The sequence below is a fragment of the Perca fluviatilis genome, chromosome 15 (genome assembly GCF_010015445.1).
Source record: "Perca fluviatilis chromosome 15, GENO_Pfluv_1.0, whole genome shotgun sequence".
NCBI classification, from domain to species: domain Eukaryota; kingdom Metazoa; phylum Chordata; class Actinopteri; order Perciformes; family Percidae; genus Perca; species Perca fluviatilis.
The window spans coordinates 1,078,298-1,105,797 of NC_053126.1; the positions used below are offsets into that span (position 1 = coordinate 1,078,298).

General features: G+C 40.6%; 1 protein-coding gene across 3 annotated transcripts in view; it reads left to right on the forward strand.

The window, feature by feature from the left end:
• The window catches only part of LOC120573839, a 38,817-nt gene that overhangs the window by 9,818 nt on the left and 1,499 nt on the right, over positions 1 to 27,500 (forward strand). For 2 of the 3 annotated variants that reach the window (XM_039823702.1, XM_039823703.1), the window contains exons 4-12: positions 3,269 to 3,302; positions 3,752 to 3,780; positions 5,898 to 5,955; positions 8,068 to 8,129; positions 9,555 to 9,587; positions 11,139 to 11,187; positions 11,281 to 11,345; positions 13,299 to 13,337; positions 14,763 to 14,804. In XM_039823702.1, the coding sequence (XP_039679636.1) occupies positions 3,269 to 3,302; positions 3,752 to 3,780; positions 5,898 to 5,955; positions 8,068 to 8,129; positions 9,555 to 9,587; positions 11,139 to 11,187; positions 11,281 to 11,345; positions 13,299 to 13,337; positions 14,763 to 14,804 (411 nt within the window). Of the gene's footprint in view, positions 1 to 3,268; positions 3,303 to 3,751; positions 3,781 to 5,897; positions 5,956 to 8,067; positions 8,130 to 9,554; positions 9,588 to 11,138; positions 11,188 to 11,280; positions 11,346 to 13,298; positions 13,338 to 14,762; positions 14,805 to 21,817; positions 21,928 to 27,500 lie in introns of those variants that run through there. The other variant, XM_039823704.1, reaches the window with a different exon arrangement.

Sequence of the window (27,500 nt, forward strand, 5' to 3'; positions counted from 1 at the left end):
GCAACAGGCGGCGCTAATCTGTGTTGTTGCCCAAAAAATGAAAACCATCAGCTGATTGGACGAACGCGTCACATGGGTCTGGCTGCTCCCTGACCATCATGGCGTCTCGTTCAGAATCTGATCTCATATCAGACTAAAATAGTTCACGACACGTTTCTTCTTTATCTAAACCCAACTGTCCCGTTCCTCTTTACCTAAACCCAACTGTCCTGTTCTTCTTTACCTAAACCCAACTGTCCCGTTCTTCTTTACCTAAACCCAACTGTCCCGTTCTTCTTTACCTAAACCCAACTGTCCCGTTCTTCTTTACCTAAAACCCAACTGTCCGTTTCTTCTTTACCTAAACCCAACTGTCCCGTTCTTCTTTATCTAAAACCCAACTGTCCCGTTCTTCTTTACCTAAACCCAACTGTCCCGTTCTTCTTTATCTAAAACCAACTGTCCCGTTCTTCTTTACCTAAACCCAACTGTCCCGTTCTTCTTTACCTAAACCCAACTGTCCCGTTCTTCTTTACCTAAACCCAACTGTCCCGCTTCTTCTTCTTTATCTAAAACCCAACTGTCCCGTTCTTCTTTACCTAAACCCAACTGTCCCGTTCTTCTTTATCTAAAACCAACTGTCCTGTTCTTCTTTACCTAAAACCCAACTGTCCCGTTCTTCTTTACCTAAACCCAACTGTCCCGTTCTTCTTTATCTAAACCCAACTGTCCCGTTTCTTCTTTACCTAAACCCAACTGTCCCGTTCTTCTTTATCTAAACCCAACTGTCCCGTTCTTCTTTATCTAAAACCAACTGTCCCGTTCTTCTTTACCTAAACCCAACTGTCCCGTTCTTCTTTATCCAAACCCAACTGTCCTGTTCTTCTTTACCTAAACCCAACTGTCCCGTTTTTTTCTTTACCTAAACCCAACTGTCCCGTTCTTCTTTATCCAAACCCAACTGTCCCGTTCTTCTTTACCTAAACCCAACTGTCCCGTTCTTCTTTACCTAAACCCAACTGTCCTGTTCTTCTTTACCTAAACCCAACTGTCCCGTTCTTCTTTACCTAAACCCAACTGTCCCGTTCTTCTTTATCTAAACCCAACTGTCCCGTTCTTCTTTACCTAAACCCAACTGTCCCGTTCTTCTTTATCTAAACCCAACTGTCCCGTTCTTCTTTACCTAAAACCAACTGTCCCGTTCTTCTTTACCTAAACCCAACTGTCCCGTTCTTCTTTACCTAAACCCAACTGTCCCGTTCTTCTTTATCTAAACCCAACTGTCCCGTTTCTTCTTTCCTAAACCCAACTGTCCCGTTCTTCTTTATCTAAACCCAACTGTCCCGCTCTTCTTTACCTAAACCCAACTGTCCCGTTCTTCTTTACCTAAACCCAACTGTCCCGTTCTTCTTTACCTAAACCCAACTGTCCCGTTCTTCTTTACCTAAACCCAACTGTTCCGTTCTTCTTTATCTTAACCCAACTGTCCCGTTCTTCTTTACCTAAACCCAACTGTCCTGTTCTTCTTTACCTAAAACCCAACTGTCCTGTCTTCTTTACCTAAACCCAACTGTCCCGTTCTTCTTTACCTAAACCCAACTGTCCCGTTCTTCTTTACCTAAACCCAACTGTCCTGTTCTTCTTTACCTAAACCCAACTGTCCTGTTCTTTCTTACCTAAACCCAACTGTCCGTTCTTCTTTACCTAAAACCCAACTGTCCCGTTCTTCTTTACCTAAACCCAACTGTCCCGTTCTTCTTTATCTAAACCCAACTGTCCCGTTCTTCTTTACCTAAACCCAACTGTCCGTTCTTCTTATCCTAAACCCAACTGTCCCGTTCTTCTTTATCTAAACCCAACTGTCCCGTTCTTCTTTACCTAAACCCAACTGTCCCGTTCTTCTTTATCCTAAACCCAACTGTCCCGTTCTTCTTTATCTAAACCCAACTGTCCCGTTCTTCTTTATCTAAAACCCAACTGTCCCGTTCTTCTTTACCTAAAACCCAACTGTCCCGTTCTTCTTTATCTAAACCCAACTGTCCGTTCTTCTTTATCTAAACCCAACTGTCCCTGCTTCTTCTTTATCTAAAACCCAACTGTCCCGTTCTTCTTTACCTAAACCCAACTGTCCCGTTCTTCTTTATCTAAACCCAACTGTCCCGTTCTTCTTTACCTAAACCCAACTGTCCCGTTCTTCTTTACCTAAACCCAACTGTCCCGTTCTTCTTTACCTAAACCCAACTGTCCCGTTCTTCTTTATCTAAACCCAACTGTCCCGTTCTTTTTTACCTAAACCCAACTGTCCCGTTTCTTCTTTACTTAAACCCAACTGTCCCTTTCTTCTTTATCTAAACCCAACTGTCCGTTATTCTTTATCTAAACCCAACTGTCCCGTTTCTTCTTTACCTAAACCCAACTGTCCCGTTCTTCCTTACCTAAACCCAACTGTCCCGTTCTTCTTTATCTAAACCCAACTGTCCCGTTATTCTTTATCTAAACCCAACTGTCCCGTTCTTCTTTATCTAAACCCAACTGTCCCGTTCTTCTTTATCTAAACCCAACTGTCCTGTTCTTCTTTACCTAAACCCAACTGTCCCGTTCTTCTTTATCTAAACCCAACTGTCCCGTTCTTCTTTACCTAAACCCAACTGTCCTGTTCTTCTTTACCTAAACCCAACTGTCCCGTTCTTCTTTACCTAAACCCAACTGTCCCGTTCTTCTTTAACTAAACCCAACTGTCCTGTTCTTCTTTATCTAAACCCAACTGTCCCGTTCTTCTTTATCTAAACCCAACTGTCCCGTTCTTCTTTATCTAAACCCAACTGTCCCGTTCTTCTTCACTTTTTTTATAATTCCAATATCATTATTTATTATAATCTATATCAGGGGTGTCAAACTCAGTTTCCCAGAGGGCCACACTAGAAAATGAGAATCACATCAAGGGCCAGACATGTAGTATTTATTGACATGTTTTTATTTCAGAGAAAAAGTCAAATATTTTGACTTTATTATTGCATGTCTCATATACTGTAGTCTTCTCATTTAAATTTTGGGCCTCATAAAGCCCCAAAAAGGTTTGGCAAAAAAGTTCCTCAGCCAGCAACAAATACTTTGGAAAAAGGCCGAAATATTTCTTTTTTACTGAAAAAAGCAATGAGATGGGCCTAAATGTATTGTGAACCTAAATTGAAATATCTCCATATAATATATATTATAATTGCGGACAGTAAATAATATTTAATATTTAATTGAAGATAATAGTTTTTATTTTTCTGCTTCCTCCCTTTAGTCTCCATCAGGCAGGCTTCAGAGGACTACATGCCGTAAGTTCTGTCTCCTAAAACTCTTTATGGGTGAAAGATAGGGCTGGTATAAAGTGTATAAAGTATGTGTTTGTGTGTGTCTGTCTGTGTGTGTGTGTGTGTGTGTGTCTGTGTGTCTGTGTTCGTCTGTGTGTGGCTGTGTGTGTGTGTGTATGTATCTGTCTGTGTTTTTCTGTCTGTCTGTGTCTGTCTGTGTGTGTGTCTGTGTGTGTCTGTGTGTGTATCTGTGTAATGCGTGTGTGTGTGTGTGTGTGTCTGTGTGTGTCTGTCTGTGTTTGTCTGTGTATGTGTGTGTGTGTGTGTGTGTGTCTGTCTGTCTGTCTGTGTGTGTGTGTGTGTGTGTCTGTCTGTCTGTGTGTGTGTGTGTGTGTGTCTGTGTGTGTGTGTGTTACTTGTTAAACCTCTTTTATATGAAAAGATGACTGAATGTTTTCTCTTTTTTCCACCAGATCAAACCAGTTCAGAGTCATCCATCCATGTAAGTCTGAAGCACCTGAAAAGGTTTAAAGAAGTTGATTGTCCTCGTAAGAAAGGTCTGTTAAACATTTAAAACTGTTACAGGAAGCAGCTCCTCCTCTAAAGTCTCTGCCAGTTAGTTCATATATTTTATTTTCATGCAAAAAGATAAAAAAAACACACTAAAAAAATGCTAACATGCTAACACGCTAAACCCCAACACTTTTTTAAATGTTAAACAATAAACAATTGATTTCTTGTGCAATCATTTTAAGTATTTAAGATGATTTAATATAAAAATCAAGGATTATATTTAGAGATAAAATAGGGTAAGTGTTAGGTTAATGTTATGGAGCAGAAAATAACATAATTCTTCACTTTATATTCCAAAACCATCAAAAACTGGCTGATTGGGTAAAAGAGACACAGCGTCCCATAGTGAGAGTGATGCTGCAGATTATCTGAACATCCAAAGCTGTTTTCATTTACTCTGTTTTTATCCGGTATGTTTCCTTTTTCACGATCCCCGGTCTCCTAGGTGAAAGTCCTGTGATTAGCTTCTTTCTGACCAATTAGTTGCAGGAACATAGTTCTAGGAACAGTCCACTTCTAAACTGTTCTACTGACTACTCTTATATTTGCATTCACTCTGGCCAAGTGGCCATAGGGACTGACCTTTTGTTATTATAACACAGCCATCTAACCACCACTATGTGGGAAAGGGAATAGACCCTGCCCTGAAGTAGGAGCTGACAGAGTTACAGGAACTGTGGCCAGAGGAACTTAATAATCCCCAAATTGGTCCAGTCGGAACTAGAGACAAAATGGCTTCTAGGAACGTTATGATCTAGGAACGTTATGTAAAAATCCCTCCGGTCGAAAAGCGTCATTATCTGAACATTCAAAGCTGTTTTCATGCAGAATTTACTCTGTTTTTATCCGGTATGTTTCCTGTTTATCAGCAAAGGGTTCTGTCTGATGCACACTAAATGATCACTTTGCATATCTCAAGAAAAATGGCATTAATAGAGAATAAAAATGAGCTCTTTGTCGATATAAAGAACAGACATGTGGCAGCAGTGTTATCTTAACCCTCATGTTGTCCTCGGGTCAAATCTGACCCGTTTTCAAAGTTTCTATATCAGAAATTTGTGTTTCTTTTAACCAAACTGCCCACAAATAACTGAATGAAGTTGTCTAGAAACCTAGATGTAGCACAGAATTGGGTGATAAAGTTTATACTTTATGCTTTACACACAGGTAAACCAGAGGTGAGTACGTAGGAAAGTGCGTCAAAAGCATTAAAACCGTCCAAAAGAGCGCCAAAAAAGCGTCAACATTGTCCAAAAAGAAGCATCAAAAGCATTTAAGCTGTCCAAAAAATTGTCGAAATAGTCAAAATAGTTTAAAATTTCTGTCTTTTTTAACTCAAAAATTAGGTATAATTTCATGTAAATGAGGTTTATTGACCAAGCATTCTGAAAATAAGTGTTGAAATAGTGTTAATAAACTGGAATAAGAAGGTGTAACATGTAATTAGGTTATAATTTCTACTTTGTGCTGCAGGACAGCAGGTGCATAGTTGACAGGAAGACAATAAATAAATAAAGTTTAGGCTAACTAGTTTCTAATAAGAGAAAAATTAAGAATTAGAGAAATGAGCCCTTTGTCGATATAAAAAACAGACATGTTGCAGCAGTGTTATTTTAAATAAAGTTTAGACTAACTAGTTTCTAATAAGTGAATTCAGAGGATAGTTTACATTCAATTTCACTTGGAGGTCAAAAATGTGTCCGTTTCTATACCCCAATGTGTAAAGTACTGCATGCTTTTAGAATATCTTTAGTGATACTCTGCAGAGTGAACTCAGGAGCTTCTGTTTTAAATAAAGGTCATTATTATAGCTCCATCTTGGTCTCCTTAAATAATTTATTAAGTTAAGTAAGTTGTAAATAGAGAAATCCACAAATATCCCATAATGCAGACTTCGACTCTACGCTGATGATGATATTTACATTTTTTGTGATGATGACAATGATGGTGATGATGATGATGATGATGATGGCGATGAAGATGATGATAATGACGATGATGACGATGATGATGATGATGATGAACTCTCTCTCTGTTGAGTTGCAGCTCATACGAACACCGACCTGAGCTCCATCCACCCCTCCTCCAACCTGCTGTCACCTTTGTGAGTTACGTTATTTAAACAAAAAAACACAGCTGGTCTGTCTTGTGTAAAGTACTTTAAAATAAAAAATAACTTTGGTAGAAGTTAAGGTCTCTTTTTAGAATATTACTTAAACATCTTTAAGTATCTTATATTTACTGTACTTAAAGGTCCCATGGCATGAAAATGTCACTTTATGAGTTTTTTAACATTAATATGCGTTCCCCCAGCCTGCCTATGGTCCCCCAGTGGCTAGAAATGGTGATAGGTGTAAACCGAGCCCTGGGTATCCTGCTCTGCCTTTGAAAAAATGAAAGCTCAGATGGACCAATCAGGAATCTTCTCCTTATGAGGTCATAAGGAGTAAGGTTACCTCCCCTTTCTCTGCTTTACCCACCCAGAGAATTTGGCCCCCCCATGAGAGAGAGAGACATCATGTCTTTCAAACGAGCAAAGAGACAGTTGGTCAAGGCCACACCCCCCCCCCTCCTCCTCAATAGCTACAGACACAGAAATGGCACATATAGGGGACCACTAAGGCCTATATAAAAGAGACTTCAGATACAGTATTAGGGGACCACTAAGGTCTATATAAAAGAGACTTCAGATACAGTATTAGGGGACCACTAAGGCCTATATAAAAGAGACTTCAGATACAGTATTAGGGGACCACTAAGGTCTATATAAAAGAGACTTCAGATACAGTATTAGAGGACCACTAAGGTCTATATAAAAGAGACTTCATATACAGTATTAGGGGACCACTAAGGTCTATATAAAAGAGACTTCAGATACAGTATTAGGGGACCACTAAGGTCTATATAAAAGAGACTTCAGATACAGTATTAGGGGACCACTAAGGTCTATATAAAAGAGACTTCAGATACAGTATTAGGGGACCACTAAGGTCTATATAAAAGAGACTTCAGATACAGTATTAGGGGACCACTAAGGTCTATAAAAGAGACTTCAGATACAGTATTAGGGGACCACTAAGGCCTATATAAGAGACTTCAGATACAGTATTAGGGGACCACTAAGGCCTATATAAAAGAGACTTCAGATACAGTATTAGGGGACCACTAAGGTCTATATAAAAGAGACTTCAGATACAGTATTAGAGGACCACTAAGGCCTATATAAAAGAGACTTCAGATACAGTATTAGGGGACCACTAAGGTCTATATAAAAGAGCTTCAATACAGTATTAGGGGACCACTAAGGTCTATAAAAGAGACTTCAGATACAGTATTGGGGACCACTAAGGCCTATATAAGAGACTTCAGATACAGTATTAGGGCACCACTAAGGCATATATAAAAGAGACTTCAGATACAGTATTAGGGGACCACTAAGGTCTATATAAAAGAGACTTCAGATACAGTATTAGGGGACCACTAAGGCATATATAAAAGAGACTTCAGATACAGTATTAGGGGACCACTAAGGCATATATAAAAGAGACTTCAGATACAGTATTAGGGGACCACTAAGGCCTATATAAGAGACTTCAGATACAGTATTAGGGCACCACTAAGGCATATATAAAAGAGACTTCAGATACAGTATTAGGGCACCACTAAGGTCTATATAAAAGAGACTTCAGATACAGTATTAGGGCACCACTAAGGTCTATATAAAAGAGACTTCAGATACAGTATTAGGGGACCACTAAGGTCTATATAAAAGAGACTTCAGATACAGTATTAGGGGCACCACTAAGGATCTATAAAAGAGACTTCAGATACAGTATTAGGGCACCACTAAGGTCTATATAAAAGAGACTTCAGATACAGTATTAGGGGACCACTAAGGTCTATATAAAAGAGACTTCAGATACAGTATTAGGGGACCACTAAGGTCTATATAAAAGAGACTTCAGATACAGTATTAGGGGACCACTAAGGTCTATATAAAAGCATCCAAAAAGCAGCATGTCATGGGACCTTTAAGTGTCAAAAGTAGTTTTCTGATATTAAATGTACTTAATTATAATAGTAAAAAAAAACTTTGTTTATGAATTATGAACTTTCTTGTGGCTTCCTTATAGTGAAGCATAATGTTCAGGGTTACCACACACTTCTTAAACATCAAACTCAAAGTCTGCGTTACTCTTTTTGTTCTTCCACTCAGCTCGTCTTCTGCTCATCCGGGAACTCAGCGGAGATTCCCGTCCATCACCCCGACAGAAACTGGTGACTTTCTGTTTTTCTTTCCTCTTTCAGACGACAATGTGTCTTTCTGTTTCCATCGCGTTGTTCTCCTCTTTCGGCTGTCGTTCACATTTAATAACTCATCATTTATAAGTCATGTTAGTCGGCAACAGAGACGTGCACAGACATTTTGGGTGGGGCTGGGGCTCAAGTGAAAAATAAGGGCACTTCTTATAATTATTTAAAATTAAATCATTTAAAACGTTAAATCAGGGGGGTCAAACTCAATTTCACTACAGGCCAGACTGGAAAATAAGGAGTTTATTCACATGCTTTTATTTAAGAGGCAAAGTCACATATTTTGACTTTATTATTGCATGTTTCATATAGTCTTCTCACTTACAGTTTGGGTCTCATAAAGCCCCAAACTTAGACATTTCTTAGACATCATAGAAAAAAGTGACAAAATGTTGAAAAAAATGTCGGTAAAAGTGACAAAATCTAGTGTGGCCAAATTTTATTGTGAATTATTGTATTATTATTGTAAATTGGGCCGGATCAAAATCTACGAGGGGCTGGATTTGGCCGACGGGCCTCGAGTTTTGTATTTTCAAATGTTTAATAATGAGTCTGGAATATTGTCCGTATGGTGTGTAATGTGATGTTGTAAATTGTATTGTCACGTGATAGATTGTAGGACCCCAGGAAGAATAGCTTTTAGCTTATGCTGAAGCTAATGGGGATCCAAATAAACACACACACAAACACATGTGCATTAAATACATTAACACAACTCTGACTTCCTTCCTCACCAAATTAATTTTAATTATAACTCAACAAAGTCTAGTCTCCCGACTGGATATTTGGATTTTTTTTATTCAATTAATACATTAGTTTGACAGGAAAGCTGTGGACAAACAGGGAAATATATTTTCATTTATAAAATGTTTTATAAAAACTCCCCAGAAGAAATGGCACTTTCTCCCGAGGAGGAAAGAGTTGACCGTGTGCACGTGCCTGGTCGGTGTGCACGTGCCTGGTTGGTCTGTTTATCTATTCAATTCAATTTATTTATTTTTAATTCAATTTTATTTATAGTATCAAATCATAACAAAAGTTATCTCAAGACACTTTACAGATAGAGTAGGTCTAGACCACACTCTATAATTTCCAAAACCCCAACAATTACAGTAATTCCATCAAGAGCAAGCATTAGCGGTGGCTATCGCGACAGTGGCGAGGAAAAACTCCCTTTTAGGAAGAAACCTCGGCAGACCCAGACTCTTGGTGTAGGCGGTGTCTGACGGGCCGGTTGGGGGTGTGATGAACAGTGCCAATAATAGTCACATTAAAGGTCACAGTGACTTCGAAGGTTATCGTGGAAGTTCATGTCATAGCAGGGCACATCGTGTCATATCTCTGACTTTAGTTAGTTTATAACTGTCGTAATCTTTTTCTCTCTTACAGAAAGTAATCCAAGTTATGAGAATCCAGCAGACGGTAAGATCATGTTGACTTTAAGGCTTTAGTGCGTAACTTTTTTAAATAAAAAATGTCTGTTACATCCAAGCCGTTACCAGATGAGTTGCTACAAAGCTGATTAAGACTATCAGCTCCACACAACTCTCTCTGGATCTCTCAGTGTCACTATGGTCAGAAGATTGGGGCGTCCGGAGACATAAACTCGAATGAAGATAATGACCTCTTCATGTTTTTATAATCCTCCGTGTCTTTATAATCCTCTGTGTCTCCTGTGTAAAGGGGGGTGGGAGGGGGACCACGGAAAGCTTGGGTCATGTGGATGCGCCAACAGCGTTGTTGTTATTACTTAGAATTCCTTAATGGGGCTAGTCTATATCCACGACGTTCCACTTCCGGGATTGCTCCAGTCCTGCCGTTAATTCCTAGCCTAGAAATCTAGACCACCCTAGCAGCAGCAAATTTAATTTGCAGCCAGGGGGGTCTAGGCATTCTCCGGTGGCTTGCGAGCTGGAAAAACCAAACTCCGGTCAGGCCAATCACATCGTGTATAGAGTCGGTGGGCGGGGCTTATGGCTGCTGCTGCTGCTGCTGGTGAACAGCTGTCTTCTGGAAGACTTGGAGTTCAGCTTTTCTTTGAGAAAAGAACAAAGAACGGCACTGAAGTCATTCTTAAAAAAGGAAGATGTGTTGGGAGTTTTGCCCACTGGATACGGCAAAAGTTTCAAGTTTAATCTATCAACTAGCGTTGCTCTGATTGGTTGGAGCGCTATCCTATTGTATCCTATTGCGTGCAGAGGGAATTTGAAAGACAACCGTTTATCCAACACCTCGGATTGAGCTCCGTCAATGGTGAGTTCCCAGACCCAACATCTGGATGTGGGGCTGGCTTGTCAGGCTAATTAATTCCACCAGATGTCCCTCATTTAGTCCGGATGTGCGTCCCCTTCCTCTGTCTCTGTTTTGGCGTTCTAACCTCCGGTGGATTTATGAGGACTATGGTTAACAGCTCCTCAGATCTCTGCAGGGTAAATGCAGACAGCTAGCTAGACTATCTGTCTGTCTGTCTGTCTGTCTAACAGCTGGCTGGACTATCTGTCTGTCTGTCTGTCTGTCTGTCTAACAGCTAGCTAGACTATCTGTCCAATCTGAGTTTTCTGTTGCACGACTAAAACTACTTTTGGACGTCCACATGTTCCACCAAAACCAGTTCCTTCCTGAGACTATTTAGCAGAGGCACCGTGGCTCCGTCCGGAGCTTAGCCCCGCCCAAGATGATTGTGATTGGTTTAAAGAAATGCCAATAAACCAGAGCACGTTTTTCTCCCATCCCAGAATGCTGTGTGGACTAACCAGACCTTCCTCTGCAGCACCATGGAGGAAGGTCTAGACGTGAGGCTATCATGAGGGAGACAGAAACTACGCACTACTATAGCTTTAACTGAAACAGAACGGTTCTAAAATTGCTCTGATCGTGTTGAAAGTGCTTTGAGCTTCACTGTGTGACGATGATGACGATGATGATGATGATGATGGTGATGATGGTGATGATGATGATGATCATTCTCTGCAGGTCCTGACTACATAAACGCAGAGAGCGATGCAGAAGACCCCGGCTACATGTAGGTTTCCTCTCTGTCGGACCTTCTCTCTAAAGCTGCAGCAGTCGATCACATCTGAAGGTTGATTTTTATTTTCTCTTCTGTCTTCTGCAGAATCGTGTTGCCCGAAGGTGAGACTCCTCTGACCAATCAGAGCCGAGCCTCGACGCCCAGTTCAGGTACACAGTTTGGAAAACAGAAACACTAATACATTTTTATCCAGCCAGCGTTACATTTCTAAAGTCACACTGACAAAAAGCTACTGACCATCATGCACAGAGAGCTCGTAATAGAACTAATCATCGTTAGGGCCAAACTCTTCTCTCGCTGGTATTGCTCATATCTGGATAACAAGACTTTATTTATAGTGTCAAATCATAACAGAAGTTATCCCAGGACACTTCAGGGGGGTGCAGGGGACATAACAAGAGGGATCAGAACGTAAAGCGTTGTCCGATGTTACACTCTCTTTTATCATCATCACATAGAAACCATGTACATTTTTATTATTGCCCAGCACTATTTATAAAAAAATATGTATACATTGTGTTTAGAAACAATTTAGAAAAATATAGACATATTAAAGTTATTTTTAGATCACCCTGCCTTGTCTACTGTATGTTATCTTGTGATTTATCTTTAGTTTACTGTATGTTATCTGCTAATGATTTAGATAAAGAAAGGAGAGAAAAGGAAAAAGAAGAGAACGATTAATAATCGTACACCTTGTTATATTGTGATGCATCATTCAATGTGACATCATGACTTCACGTAAACAAACACCCCACTTTCCTAAAGCCACGTGGCGTGTTATCTGGACGCATTTTGAGCTATCAGCGTGTAGGTCTACGCTGTATACTGCGGACGCCAGTCTGCAACGTCACAGCGTTAACATACACGCCACTTTCTAAAGCCACGTGGCGTGTTATCGCGAGAATACGGTTGGGTTTTAGGAAACGTGACACATGGGACCCGATCCCCGGTCTCCTGGGTGAAAGTCCTGTGTTGTTTGACCCAGTGGTTTAGTCTAATGTATTGTAGTGGGTATACTGTACTTTATCCCCTTGACGCCTGAATTTATTCACAATTATGTAAACAAAATATTATGTGTGTTTCTGGCTCCAAGCTGATGCTAAATTAAGTTGAGATTGTTAATTTGTCTATAGCATATGTAATAGATATAAATTTAGGTATGATGCAAATTAGCGACAACAGGCATTTATGGTAAAATTCTTTACAAAATGGTAAAATTAATAAAACACATAGTAGATTTCATTCATGTCACAAAGTTGTTAGAACTTCTAAACTGTAATTGATAAATACATGGATCTTGACAACGGCAAGAAAGAAAACACTCTCCTACTCCCTAACATTGACAGTAGTTTCTTTAGGGTTAGGGGTAGGGTTGTTGGGAGCAGGGTTAGGTTTAATTTCGCTTCCGTGAACCGGATGTATCTCCCACTCCGACCCGGTCCTCGAGAAACCAGTGCATGCAAAAGGTTCCTAGGTATGTATCGCATGTAAACAAACCGGCATTGGGGGGAATACACCCGCTATCTCGCCTGCAGTCGGAATGGAAGGGGTTTGATGCAAATTAGCGACAGTCGGCGTTAAGGGGTTAAATATTGGCCAGAGGGGGGGGGGGGCATATAATAGTGGGGGGTCTGTGTGTCCTCCCCCAGGGAAGTTTTGAGCATCAAGGACTTCATTTCCTGTATTCGGATACACTTTAATGCACCAATTTACGGTGGAAATCCCTTCATTTAGCCTAAGTGAAGAAGGGTCATTGGGATTTTCTAAGTGGGTATATGGAGATCCCAGAGCTTTCTTAGTGGGTATACTGTGTTTACCTGCGTATCACGTAGACTACACCACTGGTTTGACCCATCCCCCCCCCCGACCAACCTCCCTACGCAGATTCCTTTCATACTTCTCGTTACGGCATCAATTCACCGGCAATCTCAAGGTAATGTAAGTCAATGGAGGCCAAACGGCGTTGATAAACACGCTAAAAAGCGAGTATGCGCCTTGATAACACGCCGGTAATGGCGTACGAAGTGGCGTGTCATACATACATCAGTCTGCATCACTGATGATCCATAGATTTGATGATGACTGTGTTTTCTCCACAGATGTTCTACACGATTATGAAAACGTCCCAGAGAAGAGCGGTGAGTCTCTCTAGTATTACTGGGTACACTCAGCTATGACTTTCACCATGTCATGTCTTGTGCTTCTTTATCCATTCACACATCCACATATTGGTTTTTATTCAATAGTTTACATGCAAAGAAGAAGAACAAACTAACTAATCTGCACACATTTTATAAATGTAGTCCTTAAATTACTAGTTCTTCTTTTTTCCTACAAACTTATTTTATAAGTTTTTTTCCAGTTGACATCTTTGCTTCAGGGTGTATTCCCACCAGAGCTCGGCTCATGCAGCGCTGCAGCTCACGATGCTGCTGTGAAAGTTTTGGCCGCTCAGGGTTGCAAAGTAGAAGTCGACATCGACATATTGATTTTTATTCAACAGTTTACATGCAAAGATTAGAGGCAGAAAGCTAACAGCTTCTTTTTTTTTTTTTTTATGAAATAACGTTGAAAAAAGTTACACATTTTGGGAAAAGCTTCAAAAATGTGGGGATAAACACACACAAAAAATGTCAAAAGGTGCATAACATTTTTATTTGGGAAAAAGTGACAAAAAAAATTGGTGGAAAAGCAACAAAAGTATCAGAAACGATGTCCAAAACGCTGAAAAAAAGTTTTTAAATTTTAATTTACATTTTGAACCAGAAAAACAAAAAGTTGCAGGTCAATGGGAATACAACACAAGGGTTAAGTTATCTTCTGTCATTTATTCGTGTAAATTCCCATTTTTCTTCAGCCTCACAAACGCACCTATATCCAAATAAATAGGACTGATAAACCATGCAATAATAACGTGGCTTTGCAATACTGTAAATACACTTTATTATATTTAATATTTACTCTTTATCTTTAGTTCAGGGGTCACCAACATTTTTGAAACTGAGAGCTACTTCCTGGGTACTGAGTCATACGAAGGACTACCAGTTTGATACACTCTTCTGAAATAACAAATGTGCTCAGTTTGCCTTTAGTTATATATGATTATTAATGATTAATGATAGTTATATAAGATTATTAATGATTAATGATAGTTATATATGATTATTAATAGTTATATATGATTATTAATGATTACTGATGGTTATATATGATTATTAATGATTAATGATAGTTATATATGATTATTAATAGTTATATATGATTATTAATGATTAATGATGCTCATCTATGTGAAGACACTGATCATGTTAATGATTTCTCACAATAATGAACAACAATGACTTAACAAGGTGGGAAACAGATAATATCAATATTCAATTTTCAGTTTTAGAACAGGCCTGAGGGCTCCTCGTGTGGTCCTGGGGGGCTCCCTGGGGCACCGTGTTGGTGACCCCTGCTCTACAGTGTCTCCCTCGCTGCTGCAACACTGTGAATGTCCCCGTTATTAGGGGATTAATAAAGGAAATAAATTGTCATGGTAACTGTCTGTTTCCCCCCTTTAGAGGACAGAGACTATCTGAATGTGGAGCCGCTGCACTTTCAACGTGAGTTTGATTTTGTTTTCAGTTTCCAGATCATCACCGTGTTTCACACAGGAAGTTCTGGTTTTTTATGAGGTCACCCCTAGCAACAGTTTGTGCCTCTGATGTAATCAGCATCTCGTCAGCCACACAGCTCAGCATCCGCTCTGTCAAACACGTGGTGTAAACGAGGCCAGCTGGGGTTTAGAACATTATAACGCTTCTCTGTGGGAACATGGGGCTGACCCTGACATTTGATAAGTGGAACTAGTTTTCTGTCAGACTGACCTCTACCACATAATACTGTGGTGGAGGAAGTATTCCGAATCTTCCTTTACTGATAAATTCAAAAGCTGACTCATAATGAGAAACTTTTAAACAGACAGTTTAACAGTTAAAAAAAATTTTTAAAAACTTTTCAAAAAAAAAAAAGTGAAAACACCCCCCCAAACTATTAAAATCTGAAAACAAATACACCAAAAACAGTATGAACTAAATACTAAATCTAATGAATATAGAATATTTGTCCTAATTTACAGTTTTTACAATCACTTTGCTACTAATTTCAGAACCTTGACGTCATTTTTCAAAACTCAAAACAGTTATCGCTTGTAACACAGGCTGTCCAATGTTCAAAACATTACATCATTCATTCATATCTTTAAAGAAATCTTGCACTTGCACAATCACTGGTTCAAAAGACAAATTGATTGTGAAATACTATTGAAACGTTACTTTAGATCACCCACACACAAGCTACCCATAGTTTCACTGGGTCAATGTTCGTACAATCATTAAATATTGTAGTATAAAATAGGTGATACATGTTTCATTATGGTACTACATATAAATGTAAAAGTACTGCAGTAGTAGAGAGAATACTCCAGACCAATGTGGTACGAGTATATATATATAATATATATATATTATATATAATATATATAATAATATTATATATAATATATATATATTATATATATATCACATCATCATATTCTTTATTCAGGACATACAAAAAAAAAGGTCATAGCAAAAGGCAGACAAATATATATATATATATATATATATATATATATATATATATATAGTATTTATTTACTGTATTTACTCATTTGCAACGACAACCTGATCACATTCACACAGTTCTACATTCTTACCTGGAAGCTGCCCAGTACAACCCCAGTCTGATCTGCTGGCCACTGAGCAATATATATATATATATACACACACATACAGTACTTTATATATAAAGTATATATAAAGTATATATCTCAATCATCAGTAACGAGTTGGCAGAATTGGACCAGCAATTCCAAGGGCCTGCATGCATGTGTGCATATGACCATAGTAACAGTATCTGATAAACCGTAGTACATTACAGTAGTAGTACATGGGACCATAGAAACAGTGTCTGGTAAACAGTAGTACATTACAGTAAAGGTAGTACATGGGACCATAGAAACAGTGTCTGGTAAACAGTAGTACATTACAGTAAAGGTAGTACATGGGACCATAGAAACAGTGTCTGGTAAACATAGTACATTACAGTAAAGATAAATGTAGTGGGCCATAGTAACAGTGTCTGGTAAACAGTAGTACATTACAGTAAGGTAGTACATGGGACCATAGAAACAGTGTCTGGTAAACAGTGTACATTACAGTAAGGTAATGGGACCATAGGTAAATAGTAACAGTGTTGGTAACAGTAGTACATTACAGTAGTAGTGTGGGACCATAGTAACAGTGTCTGGTAAACAGTAGTACATTACAGTAAAGGTAGTACATGGGACCATAGAAACAGTGTCTGGTAAACAGTAGTACATTACAGTAGTAGTACATGGGACCATAGTAACAGTGTCTGGTAAACAGTAGTACATTACAGTAAAGGTAGTACATGGGACCATAGAAACAGTGTCTGGTAAACAGTAGTACATTACAGTAAAGGTAGTACATGGGACCATAGAAACAGTGTCTGGTAAACAGTAGTACATTACAGTAAAGGTAGTACATGGGACCATAGAAACAGTGTCTGGTAAACAGTAGTACATTACAGTAAAGGTAGTACATGGGACCATAGAAACAGTGTCTGGTAAACAGTAGTACATTACAGTAAAGTAGTACATGGGACCATAGTAACAGTGTCTGGTAAACAGTAGTACATTACAGTAAAGGTAGTACATGGGACCATAGAAACAGTGTCTGATAAACAGTAGTACATTACAGTAGTAGTACATGGGACCATAGTAACAGTGTCCGGTAAACAGTAGTACATTACAGTAGTAGTACATGGGACCATAGAAACAGTGTCTGGTAAACAGTAGTACATTACAGTAGTAGTACATGGGACCATAGTAACAGTGTCTGGTAAACAGTAGTACATTACAGTAAGGTAGTACATGGGACCATAGAAACAGTGTCTGATAAACAGTGTACATTACAGTAGTAGTACATGGGACCATAGTAACAGTGTCTGGTAAACAGTAGTACATTACAGTAGTAGTACATGGGACCATAGTAACAGTGTCTGATAAACAGTAGTACATTACAGTAAAGGTAGTACATGGGACCATAGAAACAGTGTCTGGTAAACAGTAGTACATTACAGTAGTAGTACATGGGACCATAGTAACAGTGTCTGATAAACAGTAGTACATTACAGTAGTAGTACATGGGACCATAGAAACAGTGTCTGATAAACAGTAGTACATTACAGTAGTAGTACATGGGACCATAGAAACAGTGTCTGATAAACAGTAGTACATTACAGTAAAGGTAGTACATGGGACCACAGAAACAGTGTCTGGTAAACAGTAGTACATTACAGTAAAGGTAGTACATGGGACCATAGAAACAGTGTCTGGTAAACAGTAGTACATTACAGTAAAGGTAGTACATGGGACCATAGAAACAGTGTCTGGTAAACAGTAGTACATTACAGTAGTAGTACATGGGACCATAGAAACAGTGTCTGGTAAACAGTAGTACATTACAGTAAAGGTAGTACATGGGACCATAGTAACAGTGTCTGGTAAACAGTAGTACATTACAGTAAAGGTAGTACATGGGACCACAGAAACAGTGTCTGATAAACAGTAGTACATTACAGTAAAGGTAGTACATGGGACCATAGTAACAGTGTCTGGTAAACAGTAGTACATTACAGTAGTAGTACATGGGACCATAGAAACAGTGTCTGGTAAACAGTAGTACATTACAGTAGTAGTACATGGGACCATAGTAACAGTGTCTGATAAACAGTGGTACATTACAGTAGTAGTACATGGGACCATAGTAACAGTGTCTGATAAACAGTAGTACATTACAGTAAAGGTAGTACATGGGACCATAGTAACAGTGTCTGATAAACAGTAGTACATTACAGTAAAGGTAGTACATGGGACCATAGAAACAGTGTCTGATAAACAGTAGTACATTACAGTAGTAGTACATGGGACCATAGAAACAGTGTCTGATAAACAGTAGTACATTACAGTAAAGGTAGTACATGGGACCATAGAAACAGTGTCTGATAAACAGTAGTACATTACAGTAGTAGTACATGGGACCATAGTAACAGTGTCTGGTAAACAGTAGTACATTACAGTAAAGGTAGTACATGGGACCATAGTAACAGTGTCTGATAAACAGTAGTACATTACAGTAAAGGTAGTACATGGGACCATAGAAACAGTGTCTGATAAACAGTAGTACATTACAGTAGTAGTACATGGGACCATAGTAACAGTGTCTGGTAAACAGTAGTACATTACAGTAAAGGTAGTACATGGGACCATAGAAACAGTGTCTGATAAACAGTAGTACATTACAGTAAAAGGTAGTACATGGGACCATAGAAACAGTGTCTGGTAAACAGTAGTACATTACAGTAAAGGTAGTACATGGGACCATAGAAACAGTGTCTGATAAACAGTAGTACATTACAGTAAGGTAGTACATGGGACCATAGTAACAGTGTCTGATAAACAGTAGTACATTACAGTAGTAGTACATGGGACCATAGAAACAGTGTCTGATAAACAGTAGTACATTACAGTAGTAGTACATGGGACCATAGAAACAGTGTCTGGTAAACAGTAGTACATTACAGTAGTAGTACATGGGACCATAGTAACAGTGTCTGGTAAACAGTAGTACATTACAGTAAAGGTAGTACATGGGACCATAGAAACAGTGTCTGATAAACAGTAGTACATTACAGTAGTAGTACATGGGACCATAGAAACAGTGTCTGGTAAACAGTAGTACATTACAAGAAGGATGATGAAATATTACATCCATAGATACTGTATTCTGATTGGTTCCTGCTCCACGCTAATTGGTGACAATGAATCTGGTTATCTTGAAACTTTCATGATCTAAACATGGAATATTGTTTGTTTGTTTCCATACAGTCATTAAGACTAATACAACAGTTACTTCTCATTTAGAGTAGTTGTACCTATTGATAGTTAGATGATTGTAATGGAATGAACAGACAATCATCTGAAATGTAATGTGTGAATTGCTTTTTGAAGTAGTAGTACTCTGATGTTAAGTTGTGTCATATTGAACAGCTGATCTTTGTTAAATGAACAGCTGATCAGGTTTATGTGGATGGTATCCAAGCAGTTGAAACAAGAGTTTTGAAATGTGCGTTCTGATCATTGGTTGTGAGTTTTCTGTCTAGAATTTGACGACAAGGTTCTGAAATTAGAGCCGAAGTGATAAAAACCTTTTAAAACCTTTTAAACCTTTTAAACCTTTAAAACCCTTTAAAACCTTTTAAACCTTTTAAAACCTTTTAAACCTTTTAAAACCTTTTAAACCTTTTAAACCTTTTAAACCTTTTTAAAAACTTTTAAAAACCTTTTTAAAACAGCACTAAACCTTTTGCGCTAAAACCTTTTAAACCCTTATACCCAAACCTTTTTAAAAACACTTTTAAAACCTTTTTAAACCTTTTAAAAACCCAAAAGCAACAAAACCTTTTAAACCTTTAAAAGCAAACACTTTAAACCTTTTTAAACCAAAACCGCATTAAAACCTTTTAAATACCTATTAAAACCCAGCACCCAAATAACACCTTTAAACCGCACCCAAACCTTTAAAACCTTTTAAACCTTTTAAACCTTGACAGCACCTTCCAAACCTTTAGAAACACTTAAAGACAGCACTAGGCCAACACGCTTTAAACCTTTTAAACCCAGCACTAAATTTTTAAAACCTTTAAAACCAGCACCAAGGTACCCAAATGGCACTAAAACCGCACTAAACCTTTTTGAAACCTTTAAACCTTTTAAACCTTTTAAAGACAACACTATTTTAAAACCTTTAAACACTAAAATAACCTAAAACAGAGCCTTTTAAACATTTTTAGGCAGCACGCCAGGCAGCATTAAAAACCTTTTAAACCTTTTAAAACCAGCTTTTTAAACCTTTTTTAAAACATTTTTTAAACCAATTAAAACATTTTAAATATTAAAACCTTTAACAAACTAAACATTTAAGCTTTATAACACACTAAATAACACTAAAGCCTTTAAAACATTTTTTAAAGCCAGCAAACCTTTAAAACATTTTAAACCTTTTTAGGCCAGAACATTTTAAACAGTATTAAGCCTTTTAAAAACACTAGGCAGCACTAGGCCACTAGACCTAAACCTTTAAAGAGCCTTTTAAACCTTTTAAGCTTAAGACCTTGTAAAACCTTTTAAAACATTTAAAGACACTTTTAGGCAACACTAAGACAGTTTTTTAAACCTTTTAAAACGATTTTAAACCTTTTAGAACCTTAAACCTTTAAAAAACCACAACCCTTTAAAGACATTTTAGGCACTAAAGCATTTTAAACCTGTACTAAGGCCTTTTTAAAGACAACACTAAGCCTTAACACTTTAAACTTTTTAAAAACCTTTTAAAATCTTTTAAGAACTATACCCAAACAACCAACTAGACCATTTTAAGGCCAGCACTAGGCCTTTAGGCAACACTAGAACATTTTAAAGTCCTTTTAAACACAATTTTAGGCAACACTTAAAACCTTTTAAACCTTTTAAATCTTTTAAAACCTTTTAAACCTTTTAAAACATTTTAAACCTTTTAAAACAAGTTTCAGAAGAGAAACAGGTCTCTCTCCTCTCTGGTGGCTGCACTGTGGACGTGTGTGTGTGTGTGTGTGTGTGTGTGTGTGTGTGTGTGTGTGTGTGTGTGTGTGTGTGTGTGTGTGTGTGTGTGTGTGTGTGTGTGTGTATTGTGTGTGAGTGTGTTTGTGTGTGTTGTGTGTGTGTGTGTGTGATATGTGTGTGTGTGTGTGTGTGTGTGTGTGTGTGTGTGTGTGTTTGCTTATGTGTGTGTGTGTGTGTGTGTGTGTGTGTGTGTGTGTCTGTGTGTGTGTGTGTGTGTGTGTGTGACTATGTGTGTGTGTGTGTGTGTGTGTGTGTGTGTGTGTGTGTGTGACTGTGTGTGTGTGTGTGTGTGTGTGTGTGTGTGTGTGACTGTGTGTGTGTGTGTGTGTGTGTGTGTGTGTGTGACTGTGTGTGTGTGTGTGTGTGTGTGTGTGTGTGTGGTGTGTGTGTGTGTGTGTGTGTGTGACTGTGTGTGTGTGTGACTATGTGTGTGCGTGTGTGTGTGTGTGTGTGTGTGTGTGTGTGTGTGTGTGTGTGTGTGTGTGTGTGTGTGTGTGTGTGACTATGTGTGTGTGTGTGTGTGTGTGTGTGTGTGTGTGAGTGTGTGTGTGTGTGTGTGTGTGTGTGTGTGTGTGTGTGTGTGTGTGTGTGTGTGTGTGTGTGTGTGTGTGTGTGTGAGTGTGTGTGAGTGTGTGTGTGTGTGTGTGTGTGTGTGTGTGTGTATGTGTGTGTGTGTGTGTGTGTGTGTGTGTGTGTGTGTGTGTGTGTGTGTGTGTGTGTGTGTGTGTGTGTGTGTATGACTACACTCTTCCCGGTTGATGGTGAGACATTCATTGGATATATTTTCAGTTTTTGGGATTATATAATATTCAGAACCCAGTGATGCAGAGACCTTCTTCCTGTCCTCCACAGTGAATGAGATCCTCAACACAGCAGCTAAAGAGAGAACTGAAAGTCTGTCTGAAGGCAAGAACAGCAAAGGTGAATCATACTTAAAGTATGACTAATATTCAAAATCTAAACGGTTCATTTCTCGCCTAAAACGAGAAAGACGAGAAAAAAAGAGTTCTAGGAGTTTTATGTTCTAGGAACTGCAAAAAACAATGATCGCCATTATGTTTACCTTTTAACTATAATGAAAATAATTCATAATTTATGCTTATTTTACTCCAAAAATTAGGTATTGTTTCATGTAAATGAAGTTTATTCTAACCTCACTGGGAATTACCGTTGGAGAACTTTTGGGAAGGGGCGAAAATCCTGGTTATCTGATTGGATAAACCATCTGTCTATCACCTATAGTTGGTGATAGATGGGCCAAATCAACCAATCAGATCAACGAAGCGTATGAAAATACAACCACAAGCCAGGCTACCCTGCTGCTGCTGCAGGCCAAGCATAGCTCGTTAGCTCAGCAAGCTAGCAACATGTCGGTGAAGGAGATTTACCGTTTGTGTAACGAGAATTTAGGAATAAAAGGCCCCATTTCAGGTTCCTGGTCCATATTCCTAAAGAAGGATCCAAGAGGAAAAAGCATTAGCGAGCAGCTAACAGAATTAGGGCTACCGCTGTCTGAAAATCCTGGTTAGCTGATTGGATAAACCATCTGTCTATCACCACCTAAACCCGCCTCAAAACCAACGCTGATTGGCCGGTCGTTCGGCTCCAAATGTTCTCCATCTCGAGATGCCAGACTGACCTGCGAGTGGAGAACTGGAGCTCGCCAGATCAGGACGCTCTCACCAGGCTAAGTTTATTCACCATCAATTCCATATATTAAAAAACAATAAGTGTAAAACTAGCGGTAATAGGTTGTAAAGAAGTTGGATAAGAAGATGTAACACAGAATTGAGTGAAAATGTATTCTTCATGCTTTATAAACTGGCCAAACAGATCGGGTCAAGTGCATGGTCGACACAAGGGTCAGTGTGAGTGGATGAGTGCTAAGATGTCACCTGCATAGGGACTGGAGAAGGAAAGTAGTTAGTTTAACTGATTCTGGCATATTTACACGGTGTTTTTATACAACAATGTTCATAAATATGCATGGTCCCTATCAAATAAACCAATAAAATAAAATAAAAAGTAATACCACACAGTAGAAATACTTTACAACTCAACAATCACAATAAAACTCTCCAGTTTTCTATAATAAAATAAAATGGCCGGTGTTGAGTTGTAGCTCTGAGAGATGTTGGTGACATCACTTCTTGTTGACGTTCAAAGTCTTGTCAAAGAAAACGAGGCCAGGACTACAGGGGGTAGGTGTCCCCCTAGGAGTACTCTGGAGGACTACAGGGGGTAGGTGTCCCCCTAGGAGTACTCTGGAGGACTACAGGGGGTAGGTGTCCCCCTAGGAGTACTCTGGAGGACTACAGGGGGTAGGTGTCCCCCTAGGAGTACTCTGGAGGACTACAGGGGGTACATGTCCCCCTAGGGGTACTCTGGAGGACTACAGGGGATAGGTGTCCCCCTAGGGGTACTCTGGAGGACTACAGGGGGTACATGTCCCCCTAGGGGTACTCTGGAGGACTACAGGGGATACATGTCCCCCTAGGAGTACTCTGGAGGACTACAGGGGGTAGGTGTCCCCCTAGGAGTACTCTGGAGGACTACAGGGTAGGTGTCCCCCTAGGGGTACTCTGGAGGACTACAGGGGGTAGGTGTCCCCCTAGGGGTACTCTGGAGGACTACAGGGGTAGGTGTCCCCCTAGGGTACTCTGGAGGACTACGGGGGTGGGTGTCCCCTAGGGTACTCTGGAGGACTACAGGGGGTACATGTCCCCCTAGGGGTACTCTGGAGGACTACAGGGGATAGGTGTCCCCCTAGGGGTACTCTGGAGGACTACAGGGGGTAGGTGTCCCCCTAGGGGTACTCTGGAGGACTACAGGGGGTAGATGTCCCCCTAGGGGTACTCTGGAGGACTACAGGGGATAGGTGTCCCCCTAGGAGTACTCTGGAGGACTACAGGGGGTAGGTGTCCCCCTAGGGGTACTCTGGAGGACTACAGGGGATAGGTGTCCCCCTAGGGGTACTCTGGAGGACTACAGGGGTACGTGTCCCCTAGGGTACTCTGGAGACTACGGGTAGGCCCCTAGGTACTGGACCAGTAGGTGTCCCCCTAGGGTACTCTGGAGGACTACAGGGGATAGGTGTCCCCCTAGGGTGTACTCTGGAGGACTACAGGGGCTACGAGCTAAGGGATGAAGGAAGTGTCAGTACTGGCTACAGGTAGGGTACCTGGAGCTACAGGGATAGGTGTCCCTAGAAGTACTCTAGAGGGACTACAGGGTGCGTGTCCCCCTAGGGGTACTCTGGAGGGACTACAGGGGAGTGCAGTGTCCCCTGGGGGTACTCTGGAGGACTACAGGGGGATAGGTGTGTCCCCTAGGAGTACTCTGGAGGACTACAGGGGGTGCGTGTCCCCTAGGGGGACCTCTGGGGACTACAGGGGGTAGGTGTCCCCCTAGGGGTACTCTGGAGGACTACAGGGGGTAGGTGTCCCCCTAGGAGTACTCTGGAGGACTACAGGGGGTACGTGTCCCCCTAGGGGTACTCTGGAGGACTACAGGGGATAGGTGTCCCCCTAGGAGTACTCTGGAGGACTACAGGGGGTAGGTGTCCCCCTAGGAGTACTCTGGAGGACTACAGGGGGTAGGTGTCCCCCTAGGAGTACTCTGGAGGACTACAGGGGGTACGTGTCCCCCTAGGGGTACTCTGGAGGACTACAGGGGGTACGTGTCCCCCTAGGGGTACTCTGGAGGACTACAGGGGGTACGTGTCCCCCTAGGGGTACTCTGGAGGACTACAGGGGGTACGTGTCCCCCTAGGGGTACTTCTACGGTCTTCTTTTGAAGGTTTTGTCGCTGTTTCGACATATTCTTGCCTTTCTTCCTTCCTTCTTTCTACCGTCTTTTCTCATCATCATTTAAATGTTTTCCAGGTCCAAGGCTGTTGTTTAGTAAATCTATCGCTGGATTCTTCCTCTTATGGAGACTTCTTTTCTACCACAGATTATTCTCACATGGCTTAAAGAAAAGAGCTTGAGAACCAGTGGCGTAGAGGAGCCTCATTGTTCACTTTTTTATTATCATTTTCTGTAGGTTTAAAGGGGTGATAGAATTTGTCATAGTTGAAAAACGACAGTTTGGGGGGTAACTAGGACATACATAGACCCTCTAAATCCCATCGACTCCTCTTTCTTCTGCAAAGCTCACTATTTGAAACTGCTGCTGAAAACGGGCGAATCTGAACTAAGCTAAAAGTTGACGTCAACCTCCCAAATCCTCCTCATTTGGCTCAACCTTCTATCTTTGTAACGCCCCCAAATTTACATACTAGGCCACTAACTGATCTGAGGTCAGTTAGTCTTTTAAATCTTGTTCGCACAAATCTCAGAAATCTTATACATTGTTCGTGTGATATTTCATTACTAAATTCACTTCTGAGACTTTTTTAATGCGAGAAATCAACTATATAAAGCTAAAAAATGGGCCGTTTTACAAAAATTTATGGCTAATTGCAAACGTTTTAGTACGACGTGTTTCGGAGTTCAGGAGCGCCACAGTTTGCGGTGACAGCGGCGCAGAGCCTGCCCGGATCGCTGGCTTCCTGCCTGGACTGTCAGACCTCTCGCTGCACGCTGGCTGGAGCTCTCTCAGGAGATACAGAATACTGGCCCAGAGAAAGGGAGGAGATATCAGACAGAATACTGGCCCAGAGAAAGGGAGGAGATATCAGACAGAATACTGGCCCAGAGAAAGGGAGGAGATATCAGACTGAATACTGGCCCAGAGAAAGGAGGAGATATCAGACAGAATACTGGCCCAGAAGAAAGGAGGAGATATCAGACTGGATACTGGCCCAGAGAAAAGGAGGAGATATCAGACAGAATACTGGCCCGGAGAAAAGGAGGAGATATCAGACTGAATACTGGCCCAGAGAAAGGGAGGAGATAACAGACAGAATACTGGCCCAGAGAAAAGGAGGAGATATCAGACAGAATACTGGCCCAGAGAAAAGGAGGAGATATCAGACAGAATACTGGCCCAGAGAAAAGGAGGAGATATCAGACAGAATACTGGCCCAGAGAAAAGGAGGAGATATCAGACAGAATACTGGCCCAGAGAAAGGGAGGAGATATCAGACTGAATACTGGCCCAGAGAAAAGGAGGAGATATCAGACAGAATACTGGCCCAGAGAAAAGGAGGAGATATCAGACTGAATACTGGCCCAGAGAAAAGGAGGAGATATCAGACAGAATACTGGCCCAGAGAAAGGAGGAGATATCAGACTGAATACTGGCCCAGAGAAAGGGAGGAGATATCAGACAGAATACTGGCCCAGAGAAAGGGAGGAGATATCAGAATGAATACTGGCCCAGAGAAAGGGAGGAGATATCAGAATGAATACTGGCCCAGAGAAAAGGAGGAGATATCAGAATGAATACTGGCCCAGAGAAAAGGAGGAGATATCAGACAGAATACTGGCCCAGAGAAAAGGAGGAGATATCAGACAGAATACTGGCCCGGAGAAAAGGAGGAGATATCAGACTGAATACTGGCCCAGAGAAAAGGAGGAGATATCAGACTGAATACTGGCCCGGAGAAAAGGAGGAGATATCAGACTGAATACTGGCCCAGAGAAAAGGAGGAGATATCAGACAGAATACTGGCCCAGAGAAAAGGAGGAGATATCAGACTGAATACTGGCCCGGAGAAAGGGAGGAGATATCAGACAGAATACTGGCCCAGAGAAAAGGAGGAGATATCAGACAGAATACTGGCCCAGAGAAAAGGAGGAGATATCAGACTGAATACTGGCCCGGAGAAAGGGAGGAGATATCAGACAGAATACTGGCCCAGAGAAAAGGAGGAGATATCAGACAGAATACTGGCCCAGAGAAAAGGAGGAGATATCAGACTGAATACTGGCCCGGAGAAAGGGAGGAGATATCAGACAGAATACTGGCCCAGAGAAAAGGAGGAGATATCAGACTGAATACTGGCCCAGAGAAAACAGGAGATATCAGACAGAATACTGGCCCAGAGAAAAGGAGGAGATATCAGACAGAATACTGGCCCAGAGAAAGGAGGAGATATCAGACAGAATACTGGCCCAGAGAAAAGGAGGAGATATCAGACAGAATACTGGCCCAGAGAAAAGGAGGAGATATCAGACAGAATACTGGCCCAGAGAAAAGGAGGAGATATCAGACAACTGAGCGGGACATGTGGATTTAAATCAGTGGCGCAGTGGACTCGCAATGGGCAGCGAGCAGTGCCGAAAGCATAGGTGTGTGTGTGTGTGTGTGTGTGTGTGTGTGTGTGTGTGTGTGTGTGTGTGTGTGTGTGTGTGTGTGTGTGTGCTAAGCTCAACCAATCAGTGTGCAGCTCATCGAAATATTCATGTGCAGACCATATAAGGCAGAAAAGCTCTCGTTTCAGTCCAGTCCCATTTAACAGGGTAGCATTAGGGCCAAAAAAACAGCAAAAGCGTCATTTTCAGCCCAACCAATGTTACATACCCCATTAGGAGACCTTAAGGAACAGTGTGAAATACCCTATATAACCATTATATCACCCCTTTAAATT